A 15,429-nucleotide genomic window follows, 5' to 3' on the forward strand; every position below is an offset into this window, starting at 1 on the left:
AAAATATGTCGTCTTCTCTTATTTCTAGCTACTATTTGGTTAATTCATTGACGAAAAATACATAATTCTATTTCAGTTTCATCTCTAATTTCTTAATTAATCTTTATTATTTATTCCAACCAAATTATTTGAGTTAATTTAATTTAAAAATTTTTTTAAAAGAAAAATCGAATGAATAATACTGTTCTATTTTTGGTTGGTGAAAGAGGTAGTCATAATTCACTTTGAAAATAAAACTAAATTGATTTAACGAAATCAATGCAATTTTTTTTTTTATATATTATCTTATTCATTTGGATTCTTATGAATATATTTATTAAAAAAAATAACAATGTTTTCGTTAAATTTTTATTCATTTGGATTCTTATGAATATGTTTATTAAAAAAATTAATAATGTTTTAGTTAAATTTTTATTCATTTAAATTCGGTATATTTATTAAAAAAATATTTAGTATATTTATTAAAAAATAATAATATTTTTATAAAATTTTTAAAGATATTTTTCCTATCAATTTTATTTCTATTTTATGGGTGAAATCAATTCAATTTAAATTAACTAAAATTAGAATTCAATTAAATGGACCTGAATGGTAAAATTTTCAAATTAAAATTTTTTAAAAAAAATTCTTTCTAATAAATTAATTATTCAATTTTATCAAAATTAAATCCAACTGCAAAAAAGAGAAAAAAAAAAAAAAAAAAAAAAAAAAGACACCACTAGTTTGATTTTGACTCCATAATCGGTGCTTATTTTATGTTGACTCCTCTCGAAAATTTTCCATGTTTATTTGATGATGTTAATGGAATTTCTACTTTCATTTTACGTAGTATAATTTCAGTGTAGTTGTTTTGCTCCCATTTAATACAAAAAACGAAATCCTATTTAGACAAAAAGTAAAATGTAAACATCGTTTATTTCTTTTTAAATTAAAAATTGATAATTATGAGAATAAAATATGAGATATTTCTAATTTAATTAAATATATTTTTCATCAGATTAAATATATGAGTGCCATTAGCTATGTATATTATCATTTGAAATTGATTTATCTTGTAAATGCATATATAATTGCTCATTCCTTTTTTTTTTTTGAAATGGGATAATTGCTCATTCTTATTTTTACATTGTTTATTTTATAAAAAAAATTTAATAAATTTTTATTAAATTATATAACATTTTAATTTTTAAAATAAAATTTTTTTAAATTAAAAATGAATTAAATTTTTTTATTCTAAATAAAATAATTATAAAAAAATTAATTCAATTAAATTTTTATAAAATTTTTTATTTCAAATAGAGGATTAATGTTTGCTTGAAAGTAACTTGGTAGTTTAAGACCTCAAATTTGTGGGCATTAAGTATATCAGTTCAGCGCTCTATTGATGTCCATATCAAATAATCATGTTTTCCCTCTTATAAAATAAACTTATTTTTTTAAAATTTATCTTAAATTATAAATTTTTTAGATAGTAATTTATTCATTGATTTTTAATATACTCATATTTAGTATATATATTTAAAAAATAAAATTTATTAGTTTTAAAAATAATTTAATAATAGACTAATATTACGGCATCATGTATTTTAGATTAGAGTATATTAGATCAGAGTATATGAATAAGTAGAATTAAAGGATTGTTTACATTCATTTAACTTATATTTAAGAATTAATAAATAAATAATATATTACATTATATATAAATAAATTTTTGGTTAAAATTAGTTTACATTTACAATAGATTTAAATTTAAATTGAGATATAAAATCGAAAATTTTAATTATAATCGTAATTAAATTTAAAAAATTTAAGTTTTTTATTTAATTAAATAAATTATTTTAGAATTCCCAACTATTTGAATAAATTTAAAAGATAGGGCTTGTAGTCCTATGAATATAATTGTGATTAAAAAAAAAAGTTGATGGACAAAAATGACATTTACTCTACAGATATTTTATCTTAGGGTATATCTTCCACGCTTGAAAACGAGTACGTACACTTGACAGGTCAAGTTGATAAATTATCCCGCGTTGACTCTGATCTCAAGCTTCCTAAACCTACCCGCTCAGTTTCTCGTCATTTTGATCTGATAATCATGCCTCTCTTCTACTCCATTCGTAATTCCGATGGTGGTCTACTTGGTGAGGAGTTTTATGGGGAGATGGCCACAGGAGAAGCATCATCCGATGCCCCTATTGCTGCCAGAATTCAAAATGACCAAGGTGAGACTTCTGCTTTCGCTGCTTACAAAACTAAATATGAAAACCTGCCTCATCATCTCAAATCCTGCCTTGATTATATCTTCCTTCGTTCTATGTGTTGGCATAACGATAAGGACTACGTAGTTAGGTTGTTGTTAGCTCAAGGTTTAATACCAGAAAAACCAGGGGAGATTATGGAAGATACAGCAGCAAGTAATATTAAGGAATTAATTGACCTTGGGATGCTTCACGAAGTGTATGGTTATTATAAGACAAGATTATCAGTCTCTAAATTCCATAAAAAATCATGCATTACTGAAGTCGAGGAGCACGATTTTGTTTTTAAAGCTGCGAATTTGCCTATACATGCATCCATTACGAATGGTGGAGAAGACCTGCCTCCTAACTTCAAAACCTTTCTAATTCGATCCTTGTTTGCGGAAGCTTTGGGATCTATATCCTTCCATGTATACGAGTATGTATACTTCTCTCAGGTGTTTTTGCAAACTGTTTGTGCATTGCAATTTATTTTGGTGTTGGAATTGGATGGAAGAATAGAGTACTTACCTGATGAAGTGGGAGAATTGGTTCACCTCAGGTATTTAGGCTTGAAGGATACGGGCATAAAGAAGCTGCCGCATACAATTGGTAATCTTCAGAAACTACAAACTTTGGAGGTAACACATTCAAAGCTGCATCAACTACCAATAGAAATTCTGAATATTAAACAGCTGAGGCACCTTATATTCGACAATCATGTTCCAAGAGGGATTGGAACGTTGGTAAATCTATATTCACTTATTGGTGTTTGTGCTGATGCTGGCTTTGCCAGTGAATTGAGTACCTTAACCCATTTACGAAACCTTAATATTCGGAATGTGGAGGATCATGCCAATGAGCTATATGCAGCCATTTTTAATCTTGAAAACCTCGTCTCCCTCTCACTAAATGTAGAAGATGCGTACCTTGGCACACCATTGCCTGATTTGGAGCCATTTTCTCCTCCACCTCATATTCAAGAGCTTAGTTTATATGGTGGCTTAATTGAAATGCCTAATTGGCTTGCCTCCATGGAAAACCTTATCCGTCTAGAATTAAATCGTTCTACTCTCTTGGAGTTCCCGTCTTCTGTTCTTCAGTTTCTTCCTAAATTAAAACATCTCATTTTAGATGATGCCTATAAGACAAAGATCATTGGTAAAGAGTTTTGCAACGCAGGTGGATATCCGGAGCTGGAAACATTGTTGATATCTTCGAAGGACCTGGTGGAGTGGACTGAGATTGTAAATGGGGCTTTTCCAAGTTTGAAGAAGCTTAAATTTGAAGATTGTCCGAATTTGAGATTTCTTCCGGAAGGTTTACAGCACATCTCTACGATTCAAGAGCTTGTTTTACTGCCTTCGCATGGGGACCTAGCAAGGAGATTGAGAGGTGAAGAAAATTACAAGATCAAGAATATTTCAAATTTGCGAATCAGGGAAGAAAGGTAGCTGCTGTTTGATCCCAAATGCCTCCTCTGCCCACTACATTGGAGGTAATTCTTTAGAGATTCGAGATGATAGAAAATTCCAGCATTTGATCCATGTTTGTAACTTTTGAAACAGGGGTGGCGGCTCTTAATAATTTGATTGTTATTAGCATTTATTCGGTATTATTTGGTGAATTATAAGGCCATCCAAGTTTTTGCACGCGATCAATATCTGACATTTAATCTGTATTTTTCTTAATTTTGTCATGAGCCCCCGAGATGAAGTTTGCATTGATAAAACATGGGCTGCGCAAGGGAGTGACTGGTGAGTATTGTCGCCACATAAATTGAGATTAGCTTAAAAAAAAAGGTTGGGTTAGGGAAAGAATGAGGAGGTGAAAGAATGGGTCCTCATATTAAATTTTACAATTATATACTCTCTCCGCTTGGAATATGAATGCAGCTACGGGTTATGCTCCGCACTCCAAAAGGGGCAAAAAGCAAAAAAAAGAATAACAAAACTTTCGCATTATGCTTATGTGGGAATGCAATACAGGAACCCAATCCACTCTATAATTTTTTTTTTCTTTTTTTTTTTTATTTTAAAAATATTATTTATTTTTTTAATATTATAATATATATAAATTCACTATTATAATCTTATTTAATTTTATATTATTTTTAAAATAATTTTTAATTAATTATCATTTTTATAATTCGAATATTTAAAATATTTTTTAATATTTTTAAAATAAATATAATTAAAAATTAATAAAAAATAATTTTTTTGATTATTATCTTTTTGGCAATTTTCTTCTTGTGGGTAAAAAGAGGGTGCCTTCTCTTATTTATGGCTACTATTTGGTTAATTCATCGACCACAATACATGATTCTATATCAATTTCACTCCTATTTTCATATTTTATTCTGTATTATTTAATTATCAAATTAGTTTAAGTTAGTTTAATTTAAGATTAAAAAGAAAAATAAAACATAAATTAACTATATATATTATGGTTACTCACAAATTCAAAATTTATAAGAGAGTACGTTGTTCAGACTTGAGAGAGATTATCCGCCGTACGTCTAAAATAATCAAATCATTGTGTCAAATCAGTTTTGGATATGAGCCTATTCTCTCTCCACAATATCTTCTCCTGGCTTTTTTTCTTTTTTCTTTTTTCTTTTTTCTTTTTTCTTTTCTTTCTTTTTTGCTTTTAATATGAGTATGGACTTCTTTGGGTCAAACTTAATTGGTTGTTTCAAGTTAATATGCAGGCCACCCTTGTCTGGGGTTTGGTAGCAAAAGTCCTCAAATTGATAGTGATGAGTTAAGAGCCATTTTGTCCCTTACGGCCATAAATATTTTTTTATTGTTAGAATATTTTGAAAAAAAAACTCCATCTTAAAAAAATAAAAAAATTTAGTATTTCATCCATAATTTTTGCCCAAATTAGCTCTTATATTTTAAAAAATATATTAAAACATTTATATAATTAAATTATTAACAAATAAATCTTTTTATCCTTCACTAATTTTCTTTTTCACTAAATACAGAGGGAAAGATCAAAATATTCTTAGTGTTAATTAAATTTAATTTTCTCTTAAATCAACAGATCTCTCTTCTTTTCTTTTTCATCATTCATTTCATTTAATTTTTCCTATTTCAAAATAGTTTGATATCAAAATCAATAATACTCAACTTTTCAACACAGTCCATAAATTTTCATTAAATAAACCAGTGAGAGTCACTAATACGAAGCTTAGCAGCGCCTTCTTTGCCAACGGAAGTTCACTGCATCCCATGGTCCCGTTATCAATGTTGTAGACAAAGAAATATTGGCATCGTCATGAGTTGCTTTCAATTGAGATTTTGGTGGGCAAGGCTTGGAGGTTCTAGACAATTACTCGAGAACAACCACTTGCTCTCCTCTTCTCCCTTTCTTGTGGTAAGTGGGGCTTGTCAAATTTGGTTGCAATCAATCTCTCTCTGCTTCTAATCAATCTCATTTTGGGTTTGGTTTGGATGACTTGAAGAAAATTTCAGCAATTTTCGAGTTTATAATTGATTATACTTTTTTGATTCTATACATTATTTACGGTTTTTTTTTTTTTTTACTGATTTGGAATTTTATTGATGACTTTTAGATTTGAAAACTGGTTTTGGATTTATGATTTTAATTAAACTATTATTTAAATTGAAATTAAGAAATAGTATTGGTTTGAGTTGGCAAGTGTGGATCCTCCATACAAAATAAACTTTTGTATTTTAATTTAGATATTTATTATTGGAGGGTAAACTAAAATTTTAACAAATTTCTCTCTCCATTTATTTACCACAATTTGATGGAAAAGTTATTTTATTTATGAAATTTTTTTTTTTAAGATTTTAAAAATATAATGACTACTTTGTAAATAATAGTAATATTTTAAAATTAAATTATAATTTTTTTAAAAATATTACTCAATTTTATAATTTTGGTCCACCTTTTCTTTTTATTGTTATCGTAAAATTATTATCCATTTTTTTTATACATGGTTAATACATAAATTAACTATTATAATTCTATTTTATTTTATTTTAAAAATAATTTCTCATTAATTATTTAAATATATCTTAATATTAATAAAATTTAATATTTTTAAAAAGATATAATTGAAAAGTTAATAAAAAAAATATTTTTCTTCATCTATGTCGATGCTCTGAGATCCAGAGAAAATAGGATTTACAATGGTTGAGTAAGCTTGGTCTGAGTGGAGGGAGCTCATCTCCTTTTATTCTTTTCTTTTGTCTGCTAGTGATATCTAACGGTTTTGCCACTATTGGGCCACCTGTCTCTGTCATACGAATACGTACGTACTAAAATGTCAGACGTCTGTTCCATGCTAAACGGCCATTTAATTCTCCCCTGACACGCGTGTAACAGATCTGCTGGATGGATGGCGGTTGTCCCTTCTCCTACTAGGCTTTAGAACCGAGCTAGGTGTGGAGAGACTAAGGCTCAAGGAAGGCCCGACCTCAAGGCCGTGTGGTCCAGGCCGACTCATTAAAGATGCCTTTTGACCCTTGGATCAGAGTTGTCATCTTGGACTTGACCCTGTATCGGGGTGGTGAAACCCAGCGGTCATCAATTGTCCCTTTACCTTCTCATCAATTATTTCATGAATGATGAGGGGTAAATATCGAGAATCATTATGACCGCGCGGCCCAAGGAAAGTTTCCCTTAAAACGTCTCTTCTTCACTTTACTGTTTCAAAATTTGAATTTTCTCAGTCTTCCCAAAACTCTTGCTCTTCTCTGCTCTCTGCGTGTATCGCTATCTCTGTTCTCCTGCCCCCGCCGTTTTCAAGGTACGCTTTTCATTCCTCCATGGATAGCTCAAAGCTCCCTGATGTCATTAACCAAGAGTATAGTATTACTCCTTCCACCTTGAAAAATTTTCTTCTCCCGGGAGTATCTGGATACCCCTCTCTTCCATATCCAGGCTCCTTATCGTAACGAGAGGATCGTTCTTCTCGATCCTCCTCCCTCCGGTCTAATCGACCCCCCAGAGAGACCGCAGTTTTGTCTTCTTTGTCAAACAACGAGAGTATGGTTTAACTTTTTCCTTCTTCCCTTTTTTCATTGAGGTCTTCCGGGGATAACCCCTCGGATGCTGGCTCCTAATTCCATTTTATTCATGTGTTCTTTTGAATCTGTTTGTTTAAGCTGGGGTTCACGCCCACAGCGCGTCTGTTCGTTACCTTTTTTCGTCTAGTGAAGGCGAGTCAGGCTTTTACTATTTTGCCCCTCGCGGAGGTCTGTCCATATTTTTGGGTCATAAGGACTCAATAAAAGGCTGAGTAGAGGGGTTTGCTGTGGTAGAGCTGAAGAAGGACTCCGGGTTGTCTTGGGAGGTGGAGCTCTCCTGGAAGGATGTCCTTCTAGGCTGCAACGATTTGCCTCAGTTAAGCCTTTCTGAGCAGGTCAGGTATCTTCGACTGACTTCTGTTGAGAAGAAGTATGACGTCGAAAAGTGCATGTTTGTGTCCAGTCTTCAGGACTGCAGGGACGCGGGTATTCCATTTTGTTTAATTGCTTTGTTTCTCCTTTCTTGATTTTTCTCCGAAGGCTTTTCTAACTTGTTTCGGTTTTGGGGTTTCTGCAGCTTCCCAAGTAGTGATGGACAAAATCAAGCCTCCCAAGAACTTTACTCTGTCTCGGGAGAGCATGAAGGCCGCTTTGGACGCTTTTCGAGCTGGGCAGTCCGTGTCTGAAGCTACTCAGGATGTGGCCCAGGTCATTTCTTCCAGGTCGGCAGGCTGATCTGTTTCCCTAGCTCCGGCTTCTTCTCGAGCTTCTAAGCCGAGCTCCCGGGGCATTAGGACCTCCAAGCCTTCCAGCCGCAGCAGGTCTAGTGCCCTTCCTTGATCTTCTCAGGCCACCGGGTCCCAACAGGCCGTAATTGCGAGGGTAGAAGTCGTATTGAAGGTTACTGTTAGGCCAGTCGAGGACCCCGGGCTTGTGAGGGTGGATGCTGCTCCGTCTTTAGGGGATGCCCCTGAGGAGAGGTTCGAGGTCTCTCCAGCTTATGGGAGGACTCTAGAGGGTGAGATGGAGGTCGTCCCGGCAGGTGAAGGAGTTCAGGTAGCTGCCGTCGTGGTTGCCTTTATTGATAAGGGCATTCCTAGGGAGAGGGCTGTAATACCCGGCTAGCTTCAGACATCGGAATTCCTACCGTCCGGGGGAGTTTGAGGATGTCAGAGGTCTCTGGAAGGGTAAGAGAAAGTTTTCTAAAATATGTTCAAGTGTTTTAAAGGGTTAGCGTAGAAAAGGATTAAGTTTTGAAGAGATATGGCCAAGGAGGCATTTTGCCATGTTCGGCCCCCTAAGGTTAAGTTCGGCCGCCTAAAGTTCCCTAGTTTCGGCCCCCGAAGGTTAAGTTCGGCCGCCGAAGGTTGCATAGTTTTGCATGTGATTCGGCAGCCGAACCTGAGGCGGTTGCTCATCTATAAGGGCACCGAGTGGTAGAAAAAGGAGGAGGTTTCTTCTCTCCTTCTGACCTAGGTGAGGTCTTGATCTCCTTAAAGTATTTTCATGGTTTTTCTTCAAATCTTTCACGGTTTTAATGAGTTTTACCCTTGTTTTGAAGAGTTGTGAGCTTGAAACAAGGTTTTGGAGTTTGAAGCTTTTGAAGCTTGGCTTCTCCATATCTTTGAGTTTGGATCATCTCAGCCTTTGTTCTTCAAGAGGTAAGTGTTGATCCATGGTTCTTATGATGTTTTTATGAGTTTTGTAAAGGGAAAAGGGAGCTAGGCATGAGTTTGCATGAGATGTGCATCATAGGGTTTATGAATCCTCTATGTTTGATGTGTGTCTTGTGAGCTTGTTTGTTGGAGTTTAAAGTTATTTGAAGCTCCCTTAGGCTTGTTGAAGTGTTTATGCATGTTTTAGAAGGGTTAAATGCATGTGTTGAGGTCTGAACAGGTGATGGAGGGACTGGCAGGCGTCCTTGTGCACGAAACTGAGTTCTGGCTAAACTCAGGTTCGGCCCCCGAAAGTCCAAGTTAGGCCGCCGAACATGCCTGACTTTCGTCTCTGGAGGAGACATTCGGCCGCCGAAGGTGCTGCCGAAGGTGCCCTGTCCAGCCTTCCTTTGCTTGTTTTGCATGCATGTTTTGTGATGTTTTAGAGGGTTTTTGGAGATTTTGGAGAGATGTTCATAGTTATGTTAGAGTATGTTTGGTACCTCATTTACGTCCATCTGTGTAGGATTGGACCGAGGAACCGAGGAGGCTCCAGAGTTAGAGTTGGCCCAGAGTTAGCCAGCATTGGCTAGAGGTGAGTGGAACTAAACTACATATTTTCTCTTGAGAAATGACACGATTCTAGCATGATCCATGCATCATAAACTGCCATGTTATGTATTAGGTTGTATTGCATTAGACTTCACGACGATGATGCATTGCATATACGTTGTTGTTTATGTGGATGAATGTTGGATGATCCTTAGCCCTTGACAGAGAGCAGATACAGATTTATGGCATGAGATAGCCATACCAGGTCGCCCCTGGATAGTCCAGGTCGCTCCTGGAACTATGAGTGAGACAGCTGGGCTGTCAAATCAGAGTTAAGTGTAGACCAGGTGAGACCTCGTCTCCTTGGCACAGTTGGTCATGTTATGATATCAGAGCGATAAGTGTAGACCAGGTGATGACATAGTCTCCTTGGCACAGTTGGCATTATTATAACATGTAGTTAAGGGTTATTGGTGACAAATTCATCCTTGAGATGATATGTTTGTGATGTGATGCATTTCATGAGAGCATGTAATGAATGAACTGTTTTTTCTTGTTCCTCCTCACTGGGCTGTAGTAGCTCATCCCACTCCCTTAACCCCAGTTTTGCAGGTTCTGAGATAGCTATGGGAAGTTAAAGTCAGCAAGAGTACAGAGGAAAGTTATGCATGAATGTATGTTTGTAATAGCATAGTGGACATGATGTAATTAAAAGATTAGTTGTAATGTAATGTATAGATATGTACTGTCGTATACTGGATAGACTTGTGCTTTTCCTAGTATCCTTGCTATAGTGTGATGTATGATTAATCCCTTGTACATGAATCCTGTTTTACGTTTCTTGATGAGGAATGTGTGAGTTAGGCTTAATGTATGGCTTTGATGTGATACCAGTGGATTGTGTTACAGAGTAAAAGGGTTTCAATCCCTTGATCCACAGCAGATAGTAGTCCCTGGTATAGGCCCTGAGGGCCATTTCAGATTGCTATGTCTGAGTAGCAGTAGTTAAGCCTACAGAGTTTTACAGGATTGTTGAGTATCTTTGTATCATGTATGGGATTTATCAGGTACACAGAGAGTATTGTCGGCTTGCTACGGGTCCCGGCGGCCTTAAGCCGATCTGGATCCTAGTGCCAGTGATGGTTCGGACCGTTACTGAGTGGTACCGGTTTCCGGGTCGTTACAAGGGCTGAGTCCGGGCCAGTCGATGACGTTCCTCCCCGAAAGAAGTCCTCAGCCGTTCCTGAGGGTGCTGCTGGCAAGCGAGCTCCTCCTTCTGATGCTCCTACTCTGGCTCCTGCCTCCAAGAAGTCTCGGGCTTCCAAGCAGCCTACCCCAGCTCTGCCTTCCCTTGAGAAGGGGAAAACTCCTGTAGTGCCCTTGCTCTCTGCCCTAGACAATGAGATTTTGAACACGGAAGACATTACCCTCCAGTCTCCGGCGAGTGTTGTTGCAGGGGTGCTATGGGAGCGTATGTTTGGCGGGGTCATTGAGGCTTTAGACCCTCGCTTGCTTGCTCTCACTGGTCTTTTGGCCAGCTCTAACGAGAGCAAGTAGCATTTCAGTCCCAGACTCGAGGGGAGCTCGGAGACACAATCAGAGAAATGCTCGTCATGGTAAGTCGTACTCTTTATTTTTGGTCTTTCATTCGATCTCCTTTGTCTTCTGTCTCAACTGTTCTCTTTTTGTTAGGTGACGGGCCTCTTTATAGAGGTTGACGTTGGATTGAGGAGGCGCGCCAGGAGGAGAACCTTGCTGCGACCAGTGATGCTCGGGGCCACCTTGCCGCAGCCCAAGAGCATCTGAAGACTCTACAGGGGGAATTGTCTTACACCCAGGATGCTCTCAGGAGGGCTGATGAGAGGGCAGCTTTGGCAGAAGTTTGCCGTGACGAAGTCTTGGAGCAGCTGTCCTCCTTGAAGGAAATTCGGTGGGAAAGGGATGAGGTTGCGGGCCAGAGGAATGAGGTCTGGCATCAGTACAAGACACTGAAAGCGGATTGTGATGGGGCTCAGGTCCGTTATGACACCGTTATGGCTCAAAGAGATGAAGCCTTGGCTCAGATAGTCGTTCTCGAGCAGGAGCTGAGCAAGCGTGCTGATAATCTTAAAGACCTGACTTTGGCAGCAGAGGCGTCCAAGCTTCAAAATCAATATCTCTGCCAAGAAGTTGAGGCTTTGAAAAAGAGGTGTTCACCCCTGCTCGAGGATGCCAAGCTTGATGAAGGTAAGGTCCAGTTGGTGTGTGAGGAGCGCCTGCAGGAATATAGGGGGTCTGCTGAGCTGAGGGCAGAGATCGATCAGGCCTGTCAGAGGCGTTTACTGGAATATAAAGGCTCCTCAGAGCTGAAAGCTGAAATTGAGCAGGCCTGTGAAGATCATCTTCGGCGTTATCAAGATTCCCCTGAGTTGAAAGCAAAGATAGAGGAGGCCTGTGAGGCACGGCTTGCGGAGTTCAAAGCTTCTGACGAGCTGAAACATGAGATATGGAACAGGGGATTCTGCATGTTTGCCTCCAGGTTCAATAGGGGCTTGAAGGAAGCCAGGGATGCCCCCTCCACCCCATTAGCACAGCTCCGAGCCCCTGAAGTGGACTCTGATGGTGAGGAGGTGTGCTATGGGGAGGATGATATCCCTCTGCCCAAAGGAGCTTCTCATACTGCAACTGGACCCCTTGAAGAGGAAGTCGAGCTGGAGGAGGGAGATGAGCAGGAAAGTGGTGAGCCTAAAGAGAGCGATGCCAGGCCTCAAGAAGAGGATGCCGAGTCCCAAGGGGAAGATGTTGGACCTCGGGGAGGGGAGATAGTGCCCTTTGTGGGTACTGGGGGGTCAGAACAAGAGAGTACTGGGCTCCCCAAGGCTATGTGTATATAATGTAAATGATGATGTAATCAATAATGTAAGTCCTCTACAGACAATCTTTCCCCCCATAGTTATAGATGATTAGATAAAGTTGTAATTTACTTTTCTTTTGTTTAATGAGATTTGGCTTTTGTTTGTATTTATACTTGAATTATTTTTGCTTTTGTTTGCTTTTCTGGTTCTATTGAGCTGCTTAACTTATTAAAAGTCTAATCTATTAAGGGCCTAATTCGTTTCTCCTATCAGTAAGCTTTTTCGGGTTTGATTTATCTTAAGGATAGAAGCTTTTTAGGTCTTATGTTCACTCAGTAATCTTTTCAAAGAATTAAATCATACTAGGCTGATCAGCCGGGTACTAATCTTTCCTCCCTTGAATCAATTTGGGCTGGAAATTTAGTGATTGACTAAACTTCTATCTTGTGAGTTTTTCTAAGTTTGCCAAGGCATTCTTGTTTTTTGATCTTGCTGATTCATCAGTAATGTGAGCCCGTGCGTATAATTTTACATGTAATCAAAACAGATTAAATCATGTACCTTCTCAGCATGGCGAGCTTATCTTCTGGGTTTTGTTTCCGGTCCTACCTTGAGTGGAGTTGGGGCTGTGGCTTTGCTCGTCTGCTCATGCCTTTGATTTCTTCTGCTTGGGTTAGAGAGGATTTGTAACTTCTATTTTGCCATTTGGCTTTCTCGAGTTTGGCTCTTCTCTCGCTTAGTTCTTCCGAGCTCAAGTCTATGTATCTCAACTCGGGGTTCAGCCTTTTCAAGCTTGTTCTGTCCCTTTCCTATTTTCAGATTTGCTTAAAGCATTAAGCCTTTTTCGCCTGGTCACCGTTCTGAGGCCTTTTGGCTTTGTTCAGATTCTGGCTTTCCGTTGGTTCTGGAGTGACGGGATCAATTTGGAGCCCGGTCTTCACTATCTCAGTTGGTTTTGTGGTGTCGGGGTCATTTTTGAGCCCGGTCACCCACCTCACTGAGGCCTTGAACAGGATTCAGGAGCTTTTGGCCTTACTGTTGCTTCATCATCTCGGCCAGTTTTGTGGTGCCGGGGTCATTTTTGAATCCGGTCACCAACCTCACCGAGGCTTTGAACAGGATTCAGACACTTTTGGCCTTACTGTCGCTTCATCATCTCGTGCGGTTTTGTGGTGCCGGAGTCATTTTTTAGTCCGGTCACCCACCTCACCGAGGCCTTGAACAGGATTCAGGCACTTTTGGCATTACTGTCGCTTCATCATCTCAGTCGGTTTTGTAGTACTGGGGTCATTTTTGAGCCCGGTCACCCACCTCACTGAGGTCTTGCGCAAGATTCAGGCTCTTAGCTCTTACTGTCGCTTCCAGGCTCTCTAGCCTTGCATAGGATTCAGGCTCATTGGCCTTACTATCACTTCATCATCTCAGCCGGTTTTGTGGTGCCGGGGTCATTTTTGAGCCCAGTCACCCACCTCACTGAGGCCTTGAACAAGATTCAGGCATTTTTGGCCTTACTGTCGCTTCATCAACTCAGCCGGTTTTGTGGTGCTGGGATCATTTTTGAGTTCGTTCACCCACCTCACTGAGGCCTTGAACAAGATTCAGGCACTTTGGCCTTACTATCGCTTCATCATCTCAGTCAGTTTTGTGGTGCCAGGGTCATTTTTGAGACTGGTCACCCACCTCACTGAGGTCTTGCGCAAGATTCAGGCTCTTAGGCCTTACTGTCGCTTCTAGGCTCTCTAGCCTTGCATGGGATTCAGGCTCATTGGCCTTACTGTCGCTTCATCATCTCAGCCGGTTTTGTGGTGTCGGGGTCATTTTTGAGCCCGGTCACCCACCTCACTGAGGCCTTGAACAAGATTCAGGCACTTTGCTCGTGTCTGTTTTCTTTTTCTTTTTAAGGAAGGCAAAACAAATTATGGCAAACAACACAATTTGATAACAACATTTATTTTATTTGCATATTTCAAAATACAGTGATTCGCTTTACACCGGGTAATACTTTAGGAAAATACCTCTTTGAATGCTGGATATTCCAGGCATGAGGCTCAGGGTTCCCTTGCATGTCCGCAATCCGATACACACCTGGTTTAATCACTTTAATTATTCTGAAGGAGCCCTCCCAGGTAGGCGCAGTTTTCCCACTGCAGCTCTTTTCCCAGTGGCTTCCAAGTTTCGCAACGCTAAGTCTCCCACCTTCAGGCTCCTTTCTCTGTGTAATGACCCGGAAATCGGACCGTTACCGGCGCTAGGATTCAGATCGACTTAAGGTCGCTGGAACCCGTAGCAAGCCTAATATACATCCTGTACATCTTCATAAAAACTTTAAACTTTTCATATACCAAGCTTGACCTGAACATTCATCATAACTGTAAGCATAAAACCCCATACTAGAGCCCTCATCAAATGCTCTAGTGGGTCAACATAACATACATCAAGCTTGGTTCAACATTTCTCATCATTAAAACATTTCATATAGATCATGTACAAAAAGAGATTACCACTACTGTTAGGGCCAAGCACAATACTAAACCATGAAACATATCCCTACATTACATTACATGTCCACTACTAATCTATTACCCTTAACACAATCTTCAACCTTGACGACTTTTCGGTCTATCCTGAACCTGCAAGCCTGGGGGTTAGGGGAGAGGGGTGAGGTATAAAAGCCCAGTGAGCAGAACAGTAAAAATAATTTACTAAATGTATGCTTTCATGGAATGCATCACAATACAAACAATTCACATCACGGATGGACTGACCCAAAAATCCCTCTACTTTGTGCCCGGCCCTCGGTGGAGCTCCTCAGGACTTCTATTACATAACATAAGCTCTGTGCCAGGGGCATAGAATGGCAGCTCTGGTCTTTCATTACATAACATAAAATCTAGAGGGCTAATGGGTCGTCCTGTTGTCCATCCACATCAACAACCAATTATGCAATGCGACATATTCGTGAGATCTAATGCAGCCAACCTATTACATATTCATGATGCATGAACATGCTTAAAACATTTGATTTCTTGAAATAAAATGTTAGTTTAGTTCTACTCACCTCTGGCTGACTCTGAACTAACTCTGAAGCAGCTATCTCACTGCTGATCACCTCGGTTCCTCAGGTCTGATCCTACACAGGTGGACTCAA

The 15,429-nt window shown here is 38.6% G+C and overlaps 1 protein-coding gene across 1 annotated transcript; it reads left to right on the forward strand.

The window, feature by feature from the left end:
- The first annotated feature begins 2,007 nt into the window (after nucleotides 1–2,007).
- Nucleotides 2,008–3,947, forward strand: LOC110614927 (probable disease resistance RPP8-like protein 2). The gene has a single exon (XM_043956518.1). It carries the CDS (start codon nucleotides 2,096–2,098, stop codon nucleotides 3,689–3,691), a length of 1,596 nt encoding a protein of 531 aa, XP_043812453.1. The 5' UTR covers nucleotides 2,008–2,095; the 3' UTR covers nucleotides 3,692–3,947.
- The last annotated feature ends 11,482 nt before the right edge of the window (nucleotides 3,948–15,429 follow it).

This window comes from Manihot esculenta, chromosome 5 (genome assembly GCF_001659605.2).
Source record: "Manihot esculenta cultivar AM560-2 chromosome 5, M.esculenta_v8, whole genome shotgun sequence".
Classification (NCBI taxonomy): domain Eukaryota; kingdom Viridiplantae; phylum Streptophyta; class Magnoliopsida; order Malpighiales; family Euphorbiaceae; genus Manihot; species Manihot esculenta.